The following is an 18,254-nucleotide window of genomic DNA, read 5'->3' on the forward strand; positions in this document are numbered from 1 at the left end:
AGAGAGAGAGAGAGAGAGAGAGAGAGAGAGGAGGAGGGGGGGGGGGGGGAATTGACAGTCATGACAGTGAATAAGAGACATACATGAACTGGGCTTTCCACTTAAGTGTTTTTATGCAAATCAAGTAGTAAAGCCTGATTAGAAACTAGCTGGCAAAAGTTGTATTTTTTTTGTCGGATTTTTTTCAAATACGTTCACTGTAATATTTTAACTTTGAAATGAAGCACAGATTTTTCTGTTGATTAAAAAAAAGAACCCAAATAGACAAAATAATGAGAGGCCTATATTTCAGTATTCAGAGTGTGTGGACATTCAGAATTTCCGTCAGATTAAATTTTTGTCAATTGCAACTACCCAGAAATCTTATACATTTAGTTTCTTCCATACAAAGTGCTTGAAAAACAAAAATAGCTGCTAATAAGGGATGCTAACATCATTATTCAGTTCATCAATGTCTCCATAATTAGTTTCGTGTAGCAGGTTAAGTAATTGTAGTTTTCGTTTGTATTGAGTTTTAGATTTGCCTTATCCAGCTCCATTTGCTAAACCTAACCCTTTATCTCTGGAAATGGTTTTCTCTTTAGCTTGTATTTTCCATATCCAACCTGTCTTATGATAAAAAAAAGACTTTGTCTCATAGATATATTTTGTTTTATATTTCATCCATGTTTTTTATAAAGCAAAAGTTTGCTTGTGAATGCCTAAAATGATCTTCATGGAGGGACAATAACAACAGCAAGATGGAAGAGTGGAGGAAAAATACTCTCAGGTGGACAAAAAGTAGCACAAAAACTGTCCCCTCCTTTGGCCCGTCATTCTCCCCTTAACCTCTACTGATGAAAGGATATCCATTGACATAAAAAAAAGAACAGCACATTCACACGCTACTGTATTGCCGAGTACAGATGGTTCTTTTGTTATATTGGAGTAATTCGATCACCTCCTGTATGATTTGTCTTTCTGGAATTAGGGTGTTTTGACAGGGTCTACAGTACTAATTGTGAAACTTTGACAGTATCTGTTACACAAACTTGTTCTGCTAGTTTGGTTTTGTTAGCGCTACTTAGAGCAAGTTTTTTATAGCTTCCTTTCATTCACAATCTGCTCAGCATATGTGGCCTTTATCTGTGGTGTCCTGTATCACATTCATAGTAATTCCCCTTTTGGTAGATGTCCATTACAGTTGTGGTTTTCCACTAGGAAGCGTCACTGAACAAACTGTAGGTTACGTTGTTGCTCAAGACAACCTCAACAGTAGTTACTGAATGAGGAGAGCTTCACATCTCCCGCGTCTGAGTTTTGGTCCAGCAATTTGCTGCAAGTCACAAACGTAGTTCTCTTCCATCTGCCCTTGTCAATGAATTGAAGTTGTTTCACTCATTAGGTTCTGTAATTATTCCTTAGCGGATTTGTTTTCTTGTGTTTTTCTAAGCTCTTTATATTTAGCCAGAAAAACATCCCCAAAAAAGTCACAACTGTCTACACACAAACTACCACATCCACTTATCTAAAAATGATTCAGTGGTTAAATGTCAGAGCTGTCCATGCCATTAAGGCCAGCATGTTTGAAGGAATGACACCCTTGCCTGCCCCCCCGTCTCTTCTGATTCCTCTCATTCTCTCCGTTCTCCGTCCTCTCTCCCCTAGCTCCGTCATCATCTGCCCCCACCCCACACTACCCAGGCTGGTTTGAGGGCTGATGTGCAGACCTTGTCATTCAGATTAGGGCCACATTGTCAGCTCAGGGCCCTTTCTCTCTTTAGCTGCGTGTCCTGAATCTTTCTTCCCACTGTCACCCTCGTCCTGAGGCCAGAGAAGACCTTTTAAAGCTACATTCTTTCTCATCCACTTCTGTCAATTCCAACTCTGTCACTCAAATCACTGTTCGGGAGAGTGGAGAGAGACCGAGTTAGCGGTATCCCTCACAGCAAGGACTGTACTTTTTGGTCCGAGCTTGGGTGACATGTCAGCGGCTGGCACACAGTTTTTGATCAAGGTATTTTGAGTGATAAGCATATTTTATTTTTGCTAACAACTGACACACTTTTGAGAGTAACTAAGGTACAGGAAATGACAGAGTAGATCCAAAAGAGAGAAGAGAAGCAGCATAATCTTCATCATCAGGCATGTAGTAGAAATTCACTTCTTTAAAAAGCTTCAGAGTAATATTCATTTTGTTTTAATAGTAATGACTACTAGAGTCATAGTGTTATTTTAATTTTTTTACTCTGTGTTCTGTGTGAAATGAGTATTTGGCAGGACATGAGATATCCACCACATCATCTTAGTCATCCCTTATCCTGCACCATATTTATCATCCAACCACATCTTGACTCACTGCCACAGTTGTATTGTCACATCATATCTAATTGCTACAGCAGCTCTGTGGCATTTGATTTTTGTGCTTCTCACAAACACTGCACTTTTTTTTTCTCAGGATGATCAACAGTGATTCAGCAGTATGTAATAAAACCTTTCATGCAGGATGGCGGACAGTTCCTTTACTGGTATTAGTGCAAGAAGAAAGAAAAACACCCTGGTCTTCAGCCACAGTGCCACATCATAGTGAAACAGACTGCAGTGATCTGGGTGAGTCGACAGTTTCATACCCAGTGTCTTCCTCATCTTCCACCTTGCATAAAGCCCTCGAGGCATACTAGTTCCTCTCTAGAGGCCGCACAGCTATGCTTCAACACAGCATATGACAACTTGCTGCAGCCTCCACCCAGGTGCTGTGTTTACTAAAACCCGCTATGAGTCAGGAGTTTCAAGATGACTTCCCTCTTCTAACTGCTACTTGCAGTGAAGTGTCTTTAGTGTCACAATCACACGTGTCATGAAAGTTAATAGTGCACGCAGCACTCGATGCCGATGCCATTGCCAGGATTTGAGAAGAGGAGGAACAAAGCCAGTTCTGCTTCAGGGTGCAGATCTTCTTTTTAATAATAAATCTAATAAAACGCATACATATATATCAGCATGTTTGTTCTTTCATATTAATAATTTTCTCTGTCTCTTATCCTGAGGTACAGAATATAAATCGCCAACATCAGGTGCGGAAAGACGGATAAGTAGTGCAGTGGATAAGAGACATGTCTCTGGTGTGGGAGACCCTGGTTAGATTCCCACTGTAACATCCCTGAACAAAATACTTAACCCATTGTTGCTCCAGAGGCATGCAACCGCTGACATTTAGCAATTGTAAGTCTCTTTGAATAAAAGCGTCAGCAAAATGATTAATTAATTAGAAAAGCAGAATTAGGTATTCATGGTGTAAGTATATCCGCAGCAACTCTAGAAGTAAGTGTCTAAGTGTGTAAATAAATAAAGAATAATATTCAGTTTATAAGCTAATAGGTAGCAAAGAGAGCATCATCAAGGCACGATTAAACACTCCTGACTTTTCCGGTGACCATCCAGCTCAGAGAATGAATTAATGACAGGGTGAGAGTTAGAAGCTTCTCTGTCTACAGAGGCTCCCTCTGCATCTCTAAGCAGACTGTCATCCCTGGTCACCATCAGGTCTATGCTCGCCCCAGTGAACATTCAACGCTGTCGGTGAGTTTCAGATAAATTGAAAAAACCATCGACCGTTGATTGTACCCTGCGGCCAGCCTTTATCACTTGGTGTCTCAAAAAAGAAGGACAAAGAGGTAAAAAAAACATGCAGAAACCTGCACACAGGCATGGCCAATGGATCATTGAACAATCAAAAGAAGAGCACTGCATACAAACAAACCAAAAATACTTCAAACCACAGCAAAGGTCACAATCAACATTCATTGCTGTCGGTGGGTTTAACTGTGTGGAAGAGCTCACTGAACGATGAATGCAACTGTGTCCCAGATTTCATCCAAACGTCAAAAGGAATAACATCACGATATGCTGATGATGGCATTATTTATTTCTCCGCCTGTCTCCCCTGTTCGCCTCCTACCAACAACAGGCACACACAAGCGTTGTGAATTGACAGGCAGTTCAGATTGCATCTCGATCACGCTGAGCAGTCCGAGTCTAGCTACAGCAGCAAAGGAAGAAGAAAAAAGATGCAAGAGATTGTTGGAAGGAAATGACCTTTAAAGAAAAATAAACAGTGAATGTATGGCTTGGGTCTGATAAATGATTTAGTTGTAAATGTTACATGAAAAAAACCCACAAGAATATGTTGAATATAAATAGATGCATTCTAACATGGTAAGTGACCTTTTTGGATAAAGGATTTAATCATTAAGTCATAATTTCATAATATGAATTATTCAAGTTAAGACCTTCAGCTAAAACAGTATAAATCTAAATATGTTAAAACGCCATCATTTTTTACAATGTTGAGGTTTTGTAGAACAGATAGTTTTCAAAAACATGTATTTGCTTTTAATTCACGTCTTTCTGTCTGATCATTTAAGAACCATTAAGTTGTAGAACTTGACTGTGTATTTGTTATATTGCCACATGCTCTTTGATTGTTTATTAAATAAATTCTGACAAATTCAGCCCTCAGTCATGTGGTGGGTCTTTCTTCATTCCTTCATTCTTTGGTTTGGTTAGAGATGTGAAAGTGATGTGGTTGTATGCAACAGAGTCAAAGGCAAGTCCTTTTGAACATTCAGAAAGTTAAAAACAATCTGCTGTAGATTGATGCCACTGATCAAAGCAGCACGCCACTTTTTACATTAACAGTCAGGAATTATTGTCACAGGTGAATAAGATTGCCCCCAATCACCTCAAATTGTACTACAAGAAACACTACGCTGAATTAGAAGAATTTATTTATTTTTATCTTGTATGCGATTTACTTTGATTCTGTACATTTGCAGTTATTAATTTAAATAATTTCTTGTTAGAGAAAAATATAAAATATATATTGATATACTTTAAATAATTGAAATACTTTAGTGCTTGTGGTCCTATACATTTTGTCTATAAACTTATGACTCAACATAAACAAAAATGCAAACAAATCAACTTTTTCACTATTGCCTCTTTATTTGTCTGAATTCACTTAAGCCTCAATGTAGACTTCTATGTAATAATGAGATTCATATTTTCATCTCAGGTTAAATGGCATTTTGATTAAAATCTAAGACAAGGAATGTAAATAAAATTAGTTAGAAATAGTTTTAGTTAAATCCCCTGGAACCTTGGCTTGAAATAGAAAAATTCATAAGCCGATAAATCCAGATACAAAAGTCTCACAAAAATCTGAGTGAAAATAAACGTTTATAACAATTAGAAAACCAGTTTCTAGTTTAAAAATAGCTCATTTAGCTGCTCAACACTTTCAAGCTCATTATCAACTACCCAGTAGCATGCTAGTAATCTTGACTAATCAGCTAACTAGCAGACAAGAGTAGACCACTCATATCTGGATAAATCACCTCAAATTTTATTGCAAGAAACACTATGCTGAACAAGTGCTGCATTTAAAATAAATTAAAAAAAAAAATAAAAAAAAAAAAAAGAAATCTCATACTATCTACTTTGATTCTGTACATTTGCAGAAGACTATTAATGTAAATAATTTCTCACTGAGATATATAAAATATATACTGTAAATAATTAATTTTTCAGTACAAGTGATCCTATACATTGTGTCTATAAACTGTTATAGAATTTCTTTGATTCAATAATTATCCAAATTAGATACAGAAAACAACAACATGGTTATGACAAATGTGTGCAAAACACCAACAAGCTGTCTGAGCAGTCCACAATTTAAAAAAACACAAAAAAATCCTTGCAAATGGCAACAATCATATTTCATCTTAGGTTAAATGGCATTTTGATTAAAATCTAAGACAAGGAATGTAAATAATTAATATGAAATTGTTTTAGTTTTGGCTTGAAAAAGTAAATATTCATAAGCCGATAGGCTAGGATCCCAAAGTTGAGTGTCTCATTAAGCATCCACAAAAAGAGTGAAAATCTGAGTAAAATTATAACAATTAGAAAACCAGTTTATTGTTTAAAAATAGCTCATTTAGCTACTCAACACTTTTCAAGCTTATTATCAGTTTACCAAGTAGTATGCTAGTAGTCTTGACTAATCAGCTAACTAGCAGACTAGGGTAGACCACTCATATCTGTATTTTTGTTGAACTACAGGCCTACACCTTGGACAAAGTGTCCACTCACATAAAACATTTTGCATTTGCTTTTGCAATGAACTCTTTATCAACTCAGTGATTAATACAGATTTAGGTGGTGGTACCCAGCTAGTTAGTTAATACAGTAGCTTTCAAACCATATCAGGTTAATTTAAATTCTCAATCTACCTAAAAGAACTGAAGTATATTGAGGCAAAATATATTTTATACTATGTCTACTATGACTCTTCTGTGTGTGTGTGTGTGTGTGTGTGTGTGTACGCTAGCTAAGCTCATTTGTCTTTATCTATTACAAATGACTACTGTGTCACAGTTTGTGCTTTCACATTTACCTGCTGGTTTAGTTTGGTTCCATCGGTACATGATGAAAGTGTGCTGCTAAAACACCCATACATAAGGTACTGACTGCCTTTCACACGCTGCTAAGAGACTTATATGCTTGTTTCTACAGGCATCTGGCCTATCTAGATGGGAAAGTACCTGCACAGTATTTCAGTGCAAAAATGAACAGTGCTGATTCGGTATCATAACCACTGCTTGACCAGAAGACATGAAGAACACTACTGGTGCAACCGGAAAACCACCTTGAAATGTTCTTTTAGTTTCGTTTAAGACACCACATGGGTCCAAACTGTAATTTGAAGCTTTTAATAGCTCTGCAATATAATATTGTAGATTGGTACAGTATCACTAATATTTTAAATGTTTTTAAATATACCATTTTGTTGCACACTATTTATTCTGCACATTTAACATCATTATCTCAAGAGTCCATACATGTGAAATGTGTGCCTGGGAAAGCAAATATTCACATGACATATGCAGCCATGCTCAGTCAAGTAACTGAATGTCTCACCATACCATAATGCTTGCATTTAACAAATGTGAGTACTTTCATACTCATGGTGTTTGTTGTATAAACCACATCAATGCTTGTAACAAAAAAAATAATGGCTAACCACTAGGCACAAAGCTGTAGATCTGAGTCATGATAACAGTAATTAAAGACTATTGTTCCCAAATTAGACGTCATCATTTAAGAAAAAATAATAAAAAATTAAAAATAGTTCTTGCAAAGCAAATGGCTTTATGGCACACTCAAGCCTAAATTATGTGGGGTTTTCTTATGTAGGATTAAGGCAACTGCCCTTGCTAAAATGGTAAACATTTGTATAGATTCTTTGTCATCAACACCAAACACTAACTTGAATTGAAGCCTTGTGGATGAAGACCAGTCAGTGCATGACGAGAACTCGAGACAGAACAAAATTAATGACTTCCTTTGTCCACTAGAGGGACACCAAAGAACAGGACATGAAAATGACAAGAGTTATCCAGTTCAGGTTAATCATTTGTCTTTTACTACATTTACATACATGCAAAATAAAGGGGCAATAAAATATTGCAGTAATAGTAGAAGTGAAGTATCATAATGAAATGCAAAGATTTTTACATGTATCGTTACACATGACTGATATGTTTTCTTGAATGTCAAAAAAACATATCAAACAGATCACAATGAACGTGCTTTTTTAAATGAAAACTGAAAAGTTGTCTACATACCTAGTAATTCTACTATCACTTGTTTTATGGTTGAATTATTACAGGTAATTATTTTCATTAGTCATTTCATAGTTAAAACTAAATACTATAGGTCAGATGACTTACTCCCCTTATGATCTAGTGCTTTTTTATTTTTATCTGTGGATTGGGAATTAAACAAATATATCTCTAAACTACAAAATTATGTTTTTAAATAGTATTAATGCATTTTGTGTGAATATGTGCAGCTTCCAGATAACTGATCAAGTGTATTACCCTGAGGAAATAATGAATGGTATTGAAGCTCACTTGTTCTAGACATCAATATGTAGACCATGAGATGATATTGTGAGCTAACTTTTCAAGAAAAACGTTAATTCCATTTGGGATTTCTTTAACTGATAAAGATCCATTTTTCACTGTTTTCACCAGGTAACACAATTATGTGGATTATAACACCAAATAGCTGTAATCCAATGACCTGAACTAACGCAAACTAGTTCTGCTACTAAATTGGACAGTCCACTGATCATAACAATGTAAGTGCTCATGTACTACAAACAAACTTAAGCACCCAGTTTCTATATATCTCTCAATATATTGACACCCCTAAGATAAATTTATACATACAAACACCTATTACTATTGGACGCTATCATATCATCGGCTTGCCTGCAATGCATTTTTTTTTAAACATACCTCAAATAACCAAATGGCACAAAAAATAAAATGAAAATTCAGCCTTCTAAACAAATGATATCACATCTTACACATTAAGTTTCTAAAAATATACAGTTCATTGCTTCATATGTTTTGCGCAGCTCCTATAATATTTAAGACATTATGCATCGACTTGTTTATGCACAACATGACACCAGCTAATTTGATAATGCTGAAATACATTTGAAATTGGTTGTGGATCAATCTGAAAAAGCCATTAGTACTACAGCATTTGAGCAGAAAAGTGTCCTACTGGGAAAAAGATTTTTGTCATGCTTATTTGTTGTGAGTTCTGAGAGACCTGCAGTTTCACAGCTTTGATTTCCAAATCTAATGATGTTCATTCATTTACTTTTTCTCTAGTCTCTACACAATCCTATTATTCCAGCATTGCATTATTTTGTGGAATCATTATTTTTGTCACATCTGGGCAGATTAAAAGCACTGTAATTTGGAAATGCATCTCCAATCCACATAATGCATATATACTAAAAGAAATTCATGACAAACAATTGCATACCCCACCTTTAACTGAAAAGTTCAAATGATGTAAACATTAGCAGAGGATGTCAGATGTTTGACAAACTGTATGAGTTCAAACAAATAAATTCCAGGCAACATCTCAAAGGATCTTGATGTTGTAAATCCCATCCAACTTTTGAGTGCAGAATTGTTCAAAGAAGGAATGCTTTGTACCCTGAACTAGTGGTATTGCTGTGTGTTGCATTTTGTGGCTGTTCACACCACCGTCCCTCCAGTGTGGGTCACTACTGCCTGATGTCTGCTGGTCTGAGCTGTCTCTCACCCTCGGCCAGGAAGATCTGCATGGCCCTGTAGAGCATGTGGATGCCCAGCTCCCGTTTCCTCTTCACCTGCCAGTTGGACACCACGCCGTAAAAATCCCCTCGCTTCTGATTAGTAAGCATCTTCAACCCTGGGACAATTGGACATGGTTATTGACATACTGAAATGGTGTAATATGCTTTAAGTTTGCTGTTAATTTGTGTTAATTTCTACAAGCAGCAGTCAGAACTTGCAAATTCCAAAAAGGAAAACAAGGCAAAACATGCTGCATATATCCATTAACATAAGGTTTTAGGAACACAACTGACAGTCTATCAAATAACTATACAATAACATGTTGCTTGATTGATGAGACCTAGCTACTGACTTGATTGTGGGGCAAAATATCAATAACAAGCAAATTTCAAAATGGGTAAGCATATTATTTGAGTGGACACAAACACACTCTCTGCAACCACATCCCTCTCCTGCATCTTCCTCGTCTGTTTCAATATTTAACAGTTTTAATTAAGTCTAGACTACTACTACTCCTCCTCCTCCTCAATCAGTAACAATATTAATAATTATTATTATTGTATTGTATTATATTATTCTCATTATAAAAAATATAATAATATATTTTATTTATTTTTCAAGTCACCCAAAGACACACAAAGCCAGGTACAACTGTTTATAATTAATAATGACTGAAGTGGCAAGAGTATGACTGATGACAGATAAAAGACTACATTTATAAACATACATATTAAGAAGCACCAGGAAAGGCTAATCTAAAAAGGTGAGTATTCAGTTGCAACTTAAAAGAAGCAACAGTTGAGGGAGAGTATTCCAGAGGTTAGGGTCAGCCACACTAAAGGCCTTGTCACCCATAATGTGGGGGGTAGATTGGCATCAGAGGAGCGTAGTGAGCGAGTAGGTGTGTGGGGATGGAGAAAATTGGTTTGCAGGGAAGCGCTAAGCAATGGAGGGATTTATAGACAAGAAGTAACAAATGCGGTATTTAACCAGTGCAGTGCAGTTGCTAGAGGGCAGGTGTGGCAGACAACTTTTGGGACTCAAATTCTGGGCGTATTGTTTATTAACTCTGGAGTGGGTACACCAAGGAGAATGGCATTACAGTAATCTAGAGGTTAAATAAAGGCGTGAGAGTGGGAAAAAGAGGGGCGTTGTCTGTAAAGTTCTTCAGGTAAAGTCTAAAGTTACACCAAGATTTTTTACCTCAACAACAGACGATGTAATAAAACCAGGGATGGGAGACTTTGCGAAGTTTGGCTGGGGGGCAATGAGGATAGCCTCAGATTCTATCCTGAGTTTGAGTTTAATGTAATGGCAGGTCATCCAAGCATTTATATCACTGAAGCAGTCTGTCAGGATGGATGGTGGTAAAGGCTTGGAAATTTTTCCCATAGATTGTTTTTGGACATATGAATCTGAAGCAATCTGTAGATCTTAACGTCCTCAAGGACAGTACCAGGTTGTTGTTTTTTAGGACTGTGGTAATAGCAGCCATTTTTAGACTGGAGGGAACAGAGCCAGAAACCAGCCAGATGCATTAATGAATTGTGTCAGCAGGGGGCAGAGCACAGGCAGACATGATTTCAAAATCAAATCGGTGGGCATAGTGCCAAGAAGGCACGTGGTAGTCCTTTAATTTGAGATAAGTTCAGTTAGAATTAAGTCAACAGATATAGCCTTTTTTTTGCCAGAGGTCCTTTTACTTCTGTCATATTATATTTTTTATTTGTGACCAATAATTGGCCAATACTCCATGACAGTACTGACATGGTGATTCCAGACCCCAAGATAAACCAGGAGTTCTCCAGTGGATTACATGACTGTTTGCCACTTAACAGGGTGATTCCACCACCTCTTGTACTCACCAATGGCCTCCACCATGCAGGCCTCTCTTGTGTAAGCCTCCACTGGAATGACATTCTGAAAACAATGCAGAGAGATGACACCCTGCTCGGCGTTCCAAACCTGAAGTATGTGCTGTACCTTGGCGCACAATTTCTGTCACACAGAGAAGAAAGAGACAGTGTTTTAAATAAACATTTTACGTCTCATTTATTTTGATTTAATTGACTAAGACTGTTGTGCACTGCCTTACCTTGGAGGTCTTGTCTCCTTTGTAGTACTCTAAAGCTTCATACAGGTGGCTGTAGGGGCGGGAGCGTTTTCCTTTGCCCACATAAAAAATAGCGTGGATAAATGTCTGGAAACACTCCTGTGGAGTTATGGTGCGGCTGCGGAATGGGAGGTTGTTTGTCACTCTGGCAGAGAAAAAAAAAAAAAAAAGGAGATACATTTAATTCTATTTTGAGGCTGAAAGTCGTTTATCTCTAATACAGAGGTGTGGGTAGACTTGAAGAGGAAACAAGTCAGTCCTAAAGACACACTGGGAATTGAACATGGATTATTTCTTAATGCAGAAGACAGTTCGTTAATTTTACAGTTTTTCCAAGTGTCCATTAATCTACAAAATCAGCCATTGACCTTGTTTTGTTAGTGTTGTTTTAGCTCTGTTTACCTTATAGGAAGTGATTTGATAATTGCAAAAGACAAAAACAGACATACTGTATGGAGAAGAATTCATAACACTCTCCTTACTGTGACACTGTTGCAATTTTGGCAAATGTTTTTGCAACATTTTTTAGCTTTCTTGTTCATCCCATTTATAAACGACAACTGACAAACCTAGCTACTTTCTCTGATTTAGGGGCAAATGTTGATGTATGAACCTTCAAAGCAAATCCCAAAATGACAAACTAACATAGCATATTCTTGTCTAAACAAAAGAACGACAGCTTTGCATACACAACATAGCCTCCTGTCCAAATTACAAGTAGTCGATTGTAGAAACTACTTTCATGCAAAATAAGAATGACAGCGTCTCGTCACATAAGGCACATTTCTATGCGGTGTCATTTTTACTTCGAGAGCTTCCAATATTGCTCAGAAGGAAGCAAAGAAAAACTCAATCAAAATCAATGTGAGAAACCGCAGACCTTGGGTCAAGTAGCAGGTAGTTGAAGCTGGACTTGATGATGCCCTCCCTCCACTTTCTGTTTTGATCTGGTTGGTCAAACTGCTGGCACAAAGCCTGCTCGTCAACCTGGCATTCAGGCAACTCGAAAGTCCGCAGGGCCCGACACAATTCTGGACTATAACCTAAATCTACAGAAATAAAAATGAGAGAACACAGGAAAATGACTTGCTGTGTCAGTGATAGTGAATCTCAGCTAAATGACAAAAAGTGTATTAATATTCCTCATTTGTTCAGTGGTCCTAATCTAATCCATCCACAAAGTGATGCTTACTTCAATCCCCCAAACAGTGGTGCTTAGCTTCAATACAAATAATGAGTTTAACTTTACATTTCCATGCTTCCACATAAGAGTGATTTAAGGGTCAACTTAAGGCCTCAAATATTTCATTACTTCACAGGAGAAACATTAATTTAAATAGTAACATAATTATGACTTTATTATAGAAAACACTTTTACATTGCATTTATCTTCTCACACATCCTTATCTCACCCCAAAACTGCTCACAACCCAAACCACAAGTTTAGAAATACTATCATTACCTAATCATAACTCAAGTTAGGTAAAAAGTAACCAACAATCATATATAAAACACACAAGCATTACCCGTTTGTGGCTGGTCTAACTGCTTCCGGTGATGTGGTGTTTGGGTGTTTGACTCCTGCAACAGACGGCACAACCGTCGCATGTAGGTGGGCCTGGTACGGCTGCTGATAGGGCCCGGGCTCTCCCCCAGCTCTACTAGCCTCAATCTCAGCTCCTTGTCAGTCATCCCTTTGGTCTCCCGCAACAAACTGTGCTCATGATTTTCCTCCTTCTGTACCACCATCTGGGGCTTCTGGTTCTCTTTTCCTTTGTTCTTCATCATGTCAGTCTGCATGGAGATCCAGTCATAAAGGATGGTCTCTTCACTGCTGCTAGTACTCATGCTGGAGCTGAGTGAGGTGTTTGCTGTAGGCGGGATGTGGGTCTCAATCAGCTTGTGGCCCTGTTCCGTATCAGTGTAAAGGTACTCCACAGGTTCGTCCAGATCCTGAATGAGTGGACGCCCTCCAGGGGTGTAAGAGAGGTTAGCCAGGTGCTGTGGCCTGCGGCAGCTCGACAGCCGGCTCATGCTGTACCTGGGGGTGCACCCAGTGCCTGGAGTGCAAGGAAGGTCGGAGTCTTCCCTGGACCTCCTTGGGGAAAAATAGCTGGAGCTGGATGAAGATGACAAAGAGTCTGTCTGAGAGATACAGTCCTCAGTGATCCAGACATCTTCGTTTTTCAGGCGGTCTGCTTTGTCCTTACCAGTGGCATCATTTACGTTTCTCTTAAATGTTGCCTCGTCTGTACTCATCAGATCATCAGTCAGAAAATCCCCGCCTTCAGCAAGATTGTGGCCTTGCATGGCCAGTATAACCTCTGCAAGGTTTCTTTCATAAGCATCCATTGAGTCCTTTTTGTTTTCCAGTATGACTGTGTCAAACAGAGTCTGTGAGTCAGTTACGCTCTTGGAAAGGATAAGAGTGTCAGCTTGGCTATTACTAACACTTGAACCAGCTCTGAGGGTGCTGGACTGTGTGTCCTGGAAATCAGCAGGCAGGGAGTCGCCTCCTGTGCTACTCCCTGAATAGAAAGGTGTATAACAAGGTGCATGTGGGGAACTGTAGAAGTCTTCACTGCTCTGAGACCTGGGCGTCTGGCGGCGTGTTCGAACTGGTGTGGGGAGGGTCTCTTCAAACAGAGAAGACATGAAGAGGAGGCTTTCAGGGGTTCTGCTTGTTCTCAGTGAGCAGCGACTCAGCCTCGAGCGAGTCCTGCCTGTTACAAAAGGACTTGGCTTGAATGAATGGTCTGGATTGTTTTCCTGTAAGGGTTCAGCTACATCGTCTATTGGGTTGTCTCCCACTGGCTGGTCAAGACCGCCGTCACTTGAAGAGTCCACTACAGCATCACTACAAGCCTTAAATACATCTGTGTTTGGGTGTTTTTCTTCAGCTTTGTAATCAATCTGAGGTTTTGTTTGGACAGGTGGAAGATTCCCATCTTGCCTTGTAAATTTAGAATCAGAGTTTGTAGAAATCTGAATCTTTTTGGCAGATTCTGCCCGAGCAGAAACCTCCTCTTCCACAGTGAGTAAAATATGTCTGGGGTGTACAGAAACATCCAGAGCACTGGTGTAATGATCACTCTCACAGCTACTATAATGACTACTAACAGTCCCACTGCTACTGCTGCCTACATGGGAACAGACTGGCTGTTCTGGTATATTCACCTGAGCCTCTTTTACATGTACTCCCTCCAGTTCATCATCACTGTCCTCCAAAGCACAATGACTGATGACTGTTTTTTCCATTTCCTCTTCTGTGCTCTCACTGCTCTCCCTGCAAAAAACATAAACGTGATCGGGCGATGTGACATCGATGCCCTGCTTGTCTAAAACAGTGGCCATGCGTTCTGAATCCAGGAAGTCAGAGTACTCAGACAGGTCAAACGGTAAGTTGCTGGTATACTGACTGCCATCAACAGCAGGCTGATGTTTGGGAGATTCAGGACTAAAAACAGGGAAATATTCATCTACATCTTTGAAGCTCACACTCTTCCGCACTGCTCCCCTACAGTGAAACACTGGGAGTGTGTCTCTTTTGGAAGGGGAGATTCTGCTATCAGTTGTAGCAGCGGGCTCATTTTCCATTGATGTGAACACACTGTCATCATCCTTAAGAATCGGCATTGCAACTGCATGTTCCACTGCAGACATGCGAGTGCTTGATAATATGGAGGGACCTTCGGATGCCCAAAGTGAGGAGGAATTGTTCCAGTTCTTGTGGTGATGCCTCTTAGTGTCAATATCAGAAGGTCTGTTATATGATATTCCTCTGCAACTTGGCCTTCCATTAATGTAAGACATGTTGAAAAATGAGGAGCGCCTTGTGCTGCTCAACGGGGCCTCACCAAAGTCACTTGTCATAGAAGAGTGTGAACTGAAGCTGTAGTCTGATTCAGGATAGCTGGAAATGTCTGTTTGGTCTGAATACACAGCTGTGAAGAGTAAAAAAAATAAAATAAAATTAACAGAGTACCCAGAAAGGTGAAAAATGACCACTAGCCATCCAAATTCTAGAAAACATTTAGCTGCAACCAATCTGATCTAGTCTTTACAGACAATCAGCCTGGTGTTTATTGTCTATTTGGCTGGAATAATAGTGTGTTGTTTGCTGACAAAACATTTTGTACATTGGTTGGTTCCCTGTATTTTTATGACACAGTTTCCAAGATCAATAGTGGTATATAGAGTCCCCATGTTGCTACAAGATATTATGATTTAAGCGATTTAAGTAAATTATCACCTAAGAATCATATGCGACTACTGTAATAATTGTGTTGCTACTACAATATGATCTGCTTGTAGCCAAGCTCTTGACTCTCACTGTAATACACTGTATCTCCTTGCAATGTCTAACACTACTGGATGACTGTATAATATCTTTCCAGTTATTCAGTTATGAAATAACACAAGTTGAATAAATTAATCTTGCAATCAAGTAACCCCCAACAAGACAAAGCCTTCAAAGAGGCATTCTTACAGTATTGGAATTGAGGCAAGTCGTCCTCCTCTGTGTCCACTGAGCTGGCCTGGTACTCCTGAAGGAGCTGGGCACATTTTTGATTCTCCTCTTGCTCTGCAAGCTGCCCCGGTGTCTTCCCCTCCTAAGCACATACATTAAGGGGATAACAGGCATAAAGCAAATTGAACCAAACATTTAATGCCACACATTAGTAGATACCTTGTTACGGCTCAGGTATTTTTTCTGTATTAATTCAACAGCAATATAGAGCCATCGCAAGAACATTATAATCAATCACTGCTAACAATAGATCATACTGAGTGTTTATGTGCATGCATCTGTGTACTTTCAACAATGAACTGATTCCCAATGTCCTGCTCAGCTGTACGACAGTTAGCCCATGCACTTCCCCTATGGAAAATGATTTATACCACTAAAAACAATTCTTACATGATCTTTAGTGTTTGGGTTCCCTCCATTCATCAAAAGCAGCTTCAAGTTTTGATAACATCCCCACAGTGCAGCAATGTGAAGAGGACTCAGGCCATCTGATGACCTGGGAAAAATACAAGAAAACAAAGCTGTACATTACGTACACAAGAAAACATTACATTATAATTATACTCAAAGTATTTCTACAGTGTCTTGTGTCTATATTTTAACATTATGTCCAAATGGAAGAGGATATTGGAGAGAACATAATGCAGAAAGACACTGCAGGCGTTATACAGTGCAAAATGTTATGGAAGACTTACTAATGCTGCATTTGTCAAACCGATCAAAATAAATTTAACAGTGATTTCAAAGGTTATTTCATATTGGGTTCTGCAGCTACACAGAGGAAAGTGATCTAACAAGATAACATGGTGATTTTTCTTTTCACTGTGTGTGTTTAACCATACCTGATATTGGGGTCCGCTCCATATTGCAGCAACAATTTTAAGCAGCGTGTATTCTTCTCGGTCTCTTTGCCAGCAGCCAAGTGTATTGCAGCCACCCCTTTACTACCCACTAGGTCAGGGCATGCACCTTGTGAAAGAAGCAGTTGTACAGATCTGCCAAGGAAGAGATCTCTGTTAGCAGCATCTGACATATTGTACTGAAGCATACAGTTTTGCTGTACTGAAAAACAAGGCTATGATGTCCTGCTAAATGCTGCAGTCAGGATGAAGGCTGGACAAAAAGCAAGAAAAAAGCATAATCATGTATACAATATCTCTGTAAATACCACACTAAATGTTAGTAGATGTAGAGACTGTGTTAGTTCAACTCAAGGGTAATTGCTGAAGTTGTAGATGCTGCTGTGTTTCAATCAACATTTCAGAGGGCCTGCTTGTGTCTTATTTGTTTACTTTTCATGGACACTCATGCCGCAACAGTGAATGGCAGCAGTGGTGTCTGAATGTATGAATGTCACATCAATTGTTCTTGTGTTTGAAACAGAAACACTGATGACTTGCAACACATTGGCTAAGGGTGTAGGTGTATCATCTCGCTCAATATACCCGGGCATTACCTAAGGATCATCAAATTGGTCGTTACTGTAGGGATATCAGTATCAGAATTAAATACTACTCTCTTTATGTCATGTCTTCATGTTTATCTGTACTTTGTAGATGTTGTAGACTCAGGATAAGTAAACATGTAGTGTTAGTGAACAAGAAGTCAAATCAAGTATATTTTATTTTTACCTCAGGGGCTTTGTCTGTACAACATAAGACAGCCTATCTTTAGACCCTAAAGGTCTCACAGCGGGCTGGTTCATCAGTGAAACGCTTCAGAACAATGTTAGTTACATGAAAAAGGTCATGGGGACATTATATTCCATACAAACAGTATATTATAACAGTAATATTAATATTAAAATTAACAGTAATATTTAAAGGGAAACAGTGGGTTTCCCTTTAAATATGCTGACGGATTTATTAAAAATGTAAGTCTGAGCGGTCGCATCGTGTCGACAAAAGGCATGTCTGGACAAAACAAAGAGAAAGGGGCTGAGCCTCACCTGGGTTCTCCATCGTTCACAGCTTTACACAGCTGACTTTCGAGCCTCGTTGCCTTTCGATCCATGACCAGCATTATCCGTTCATAAATTATCTATGGTCGTTTATCAGCATCTTCTGAATCAGCCCATAGCCAAGACCCGTGCAGCTGTGGATAACTTTTAATCGAGGCTAACGTTAGCTAGCTAAGCTAAGTTAATAGCCAATCTGAAGAAACCGATTCAAGCATGCACATATTGAAGTTACGTTTTAAAATACATTTAGTCAAAAACAGCTAGTGTGTCTTAGTTTTGTCCCTTCTTAGTCGAAGAGATGTCTTGTTATCAAACACTAAAGACCAGTTGTTTATCCACGGAATCTTAGTTTCCGATGAGCTGCACGATTAGTTTGATTGAATTTCCCTCCAAGCTCATAAACTGCGCTGCTTGCTGGCAGCAGGCGGAAGTCCCGCCCACGGACGTCTCTGATTGGAGAAGGCT

At 38.8% G+C, this 18,254-nt stretch overlaps 1 protein-coding gene across 1 annotated transcript; it reads right to left on the minus strand.

The window, feature by feature from the left end:
• Positions 1–7,442: 7,442 nt before the first annotated feature.
• ankle1 (ankyrin repeat and LEM domain containing 1) lies at positions 7,443–18,200 on the minus strand. Its single transcript, XM_046050645.1, has 9 exons — positions 17,778–18,200; positions 16,672–16,824; positions 16,220–16,325; positions 15,788–15,911; positions 12,825–15,242; positions 12,179–12,347; positions 11,281–11,443; positions 11,051–11,183; positions 7,443–9,300 (listed from the first exon to the last, which is right to left on the minus strand). Exons 1-9 carry the CDS (start codon positions 17,849–17,851, stop codon positions 9,134–9,136), a joined length of 3,507 nt encoding a protein of 1,168 aa, XP_045906601.1. The 5' UTR covers positions 17,852–18,200; the 3' UTR covers positions 7,443–9,133.
• Between the last annotated feature and the right edge of the window lie 54 nt (positions 18,201–18,254).

Source organism: Micropterus dolomieu, linkage group LG05 (genome assembly GCF_021292245.1).
Source record: "Micropterus dolomieu isolate WLL.071019.BEF.003 ecotype Adirondacks linkage group LG05, ASM2129224v1, whole genome shotgun sequence".
NCBI lineage: Eukaryota > Metazoa > Chordata > Actinopteri > Centrarchiformes > Centrarchidae > Micropterus > Micropterus dolomieu.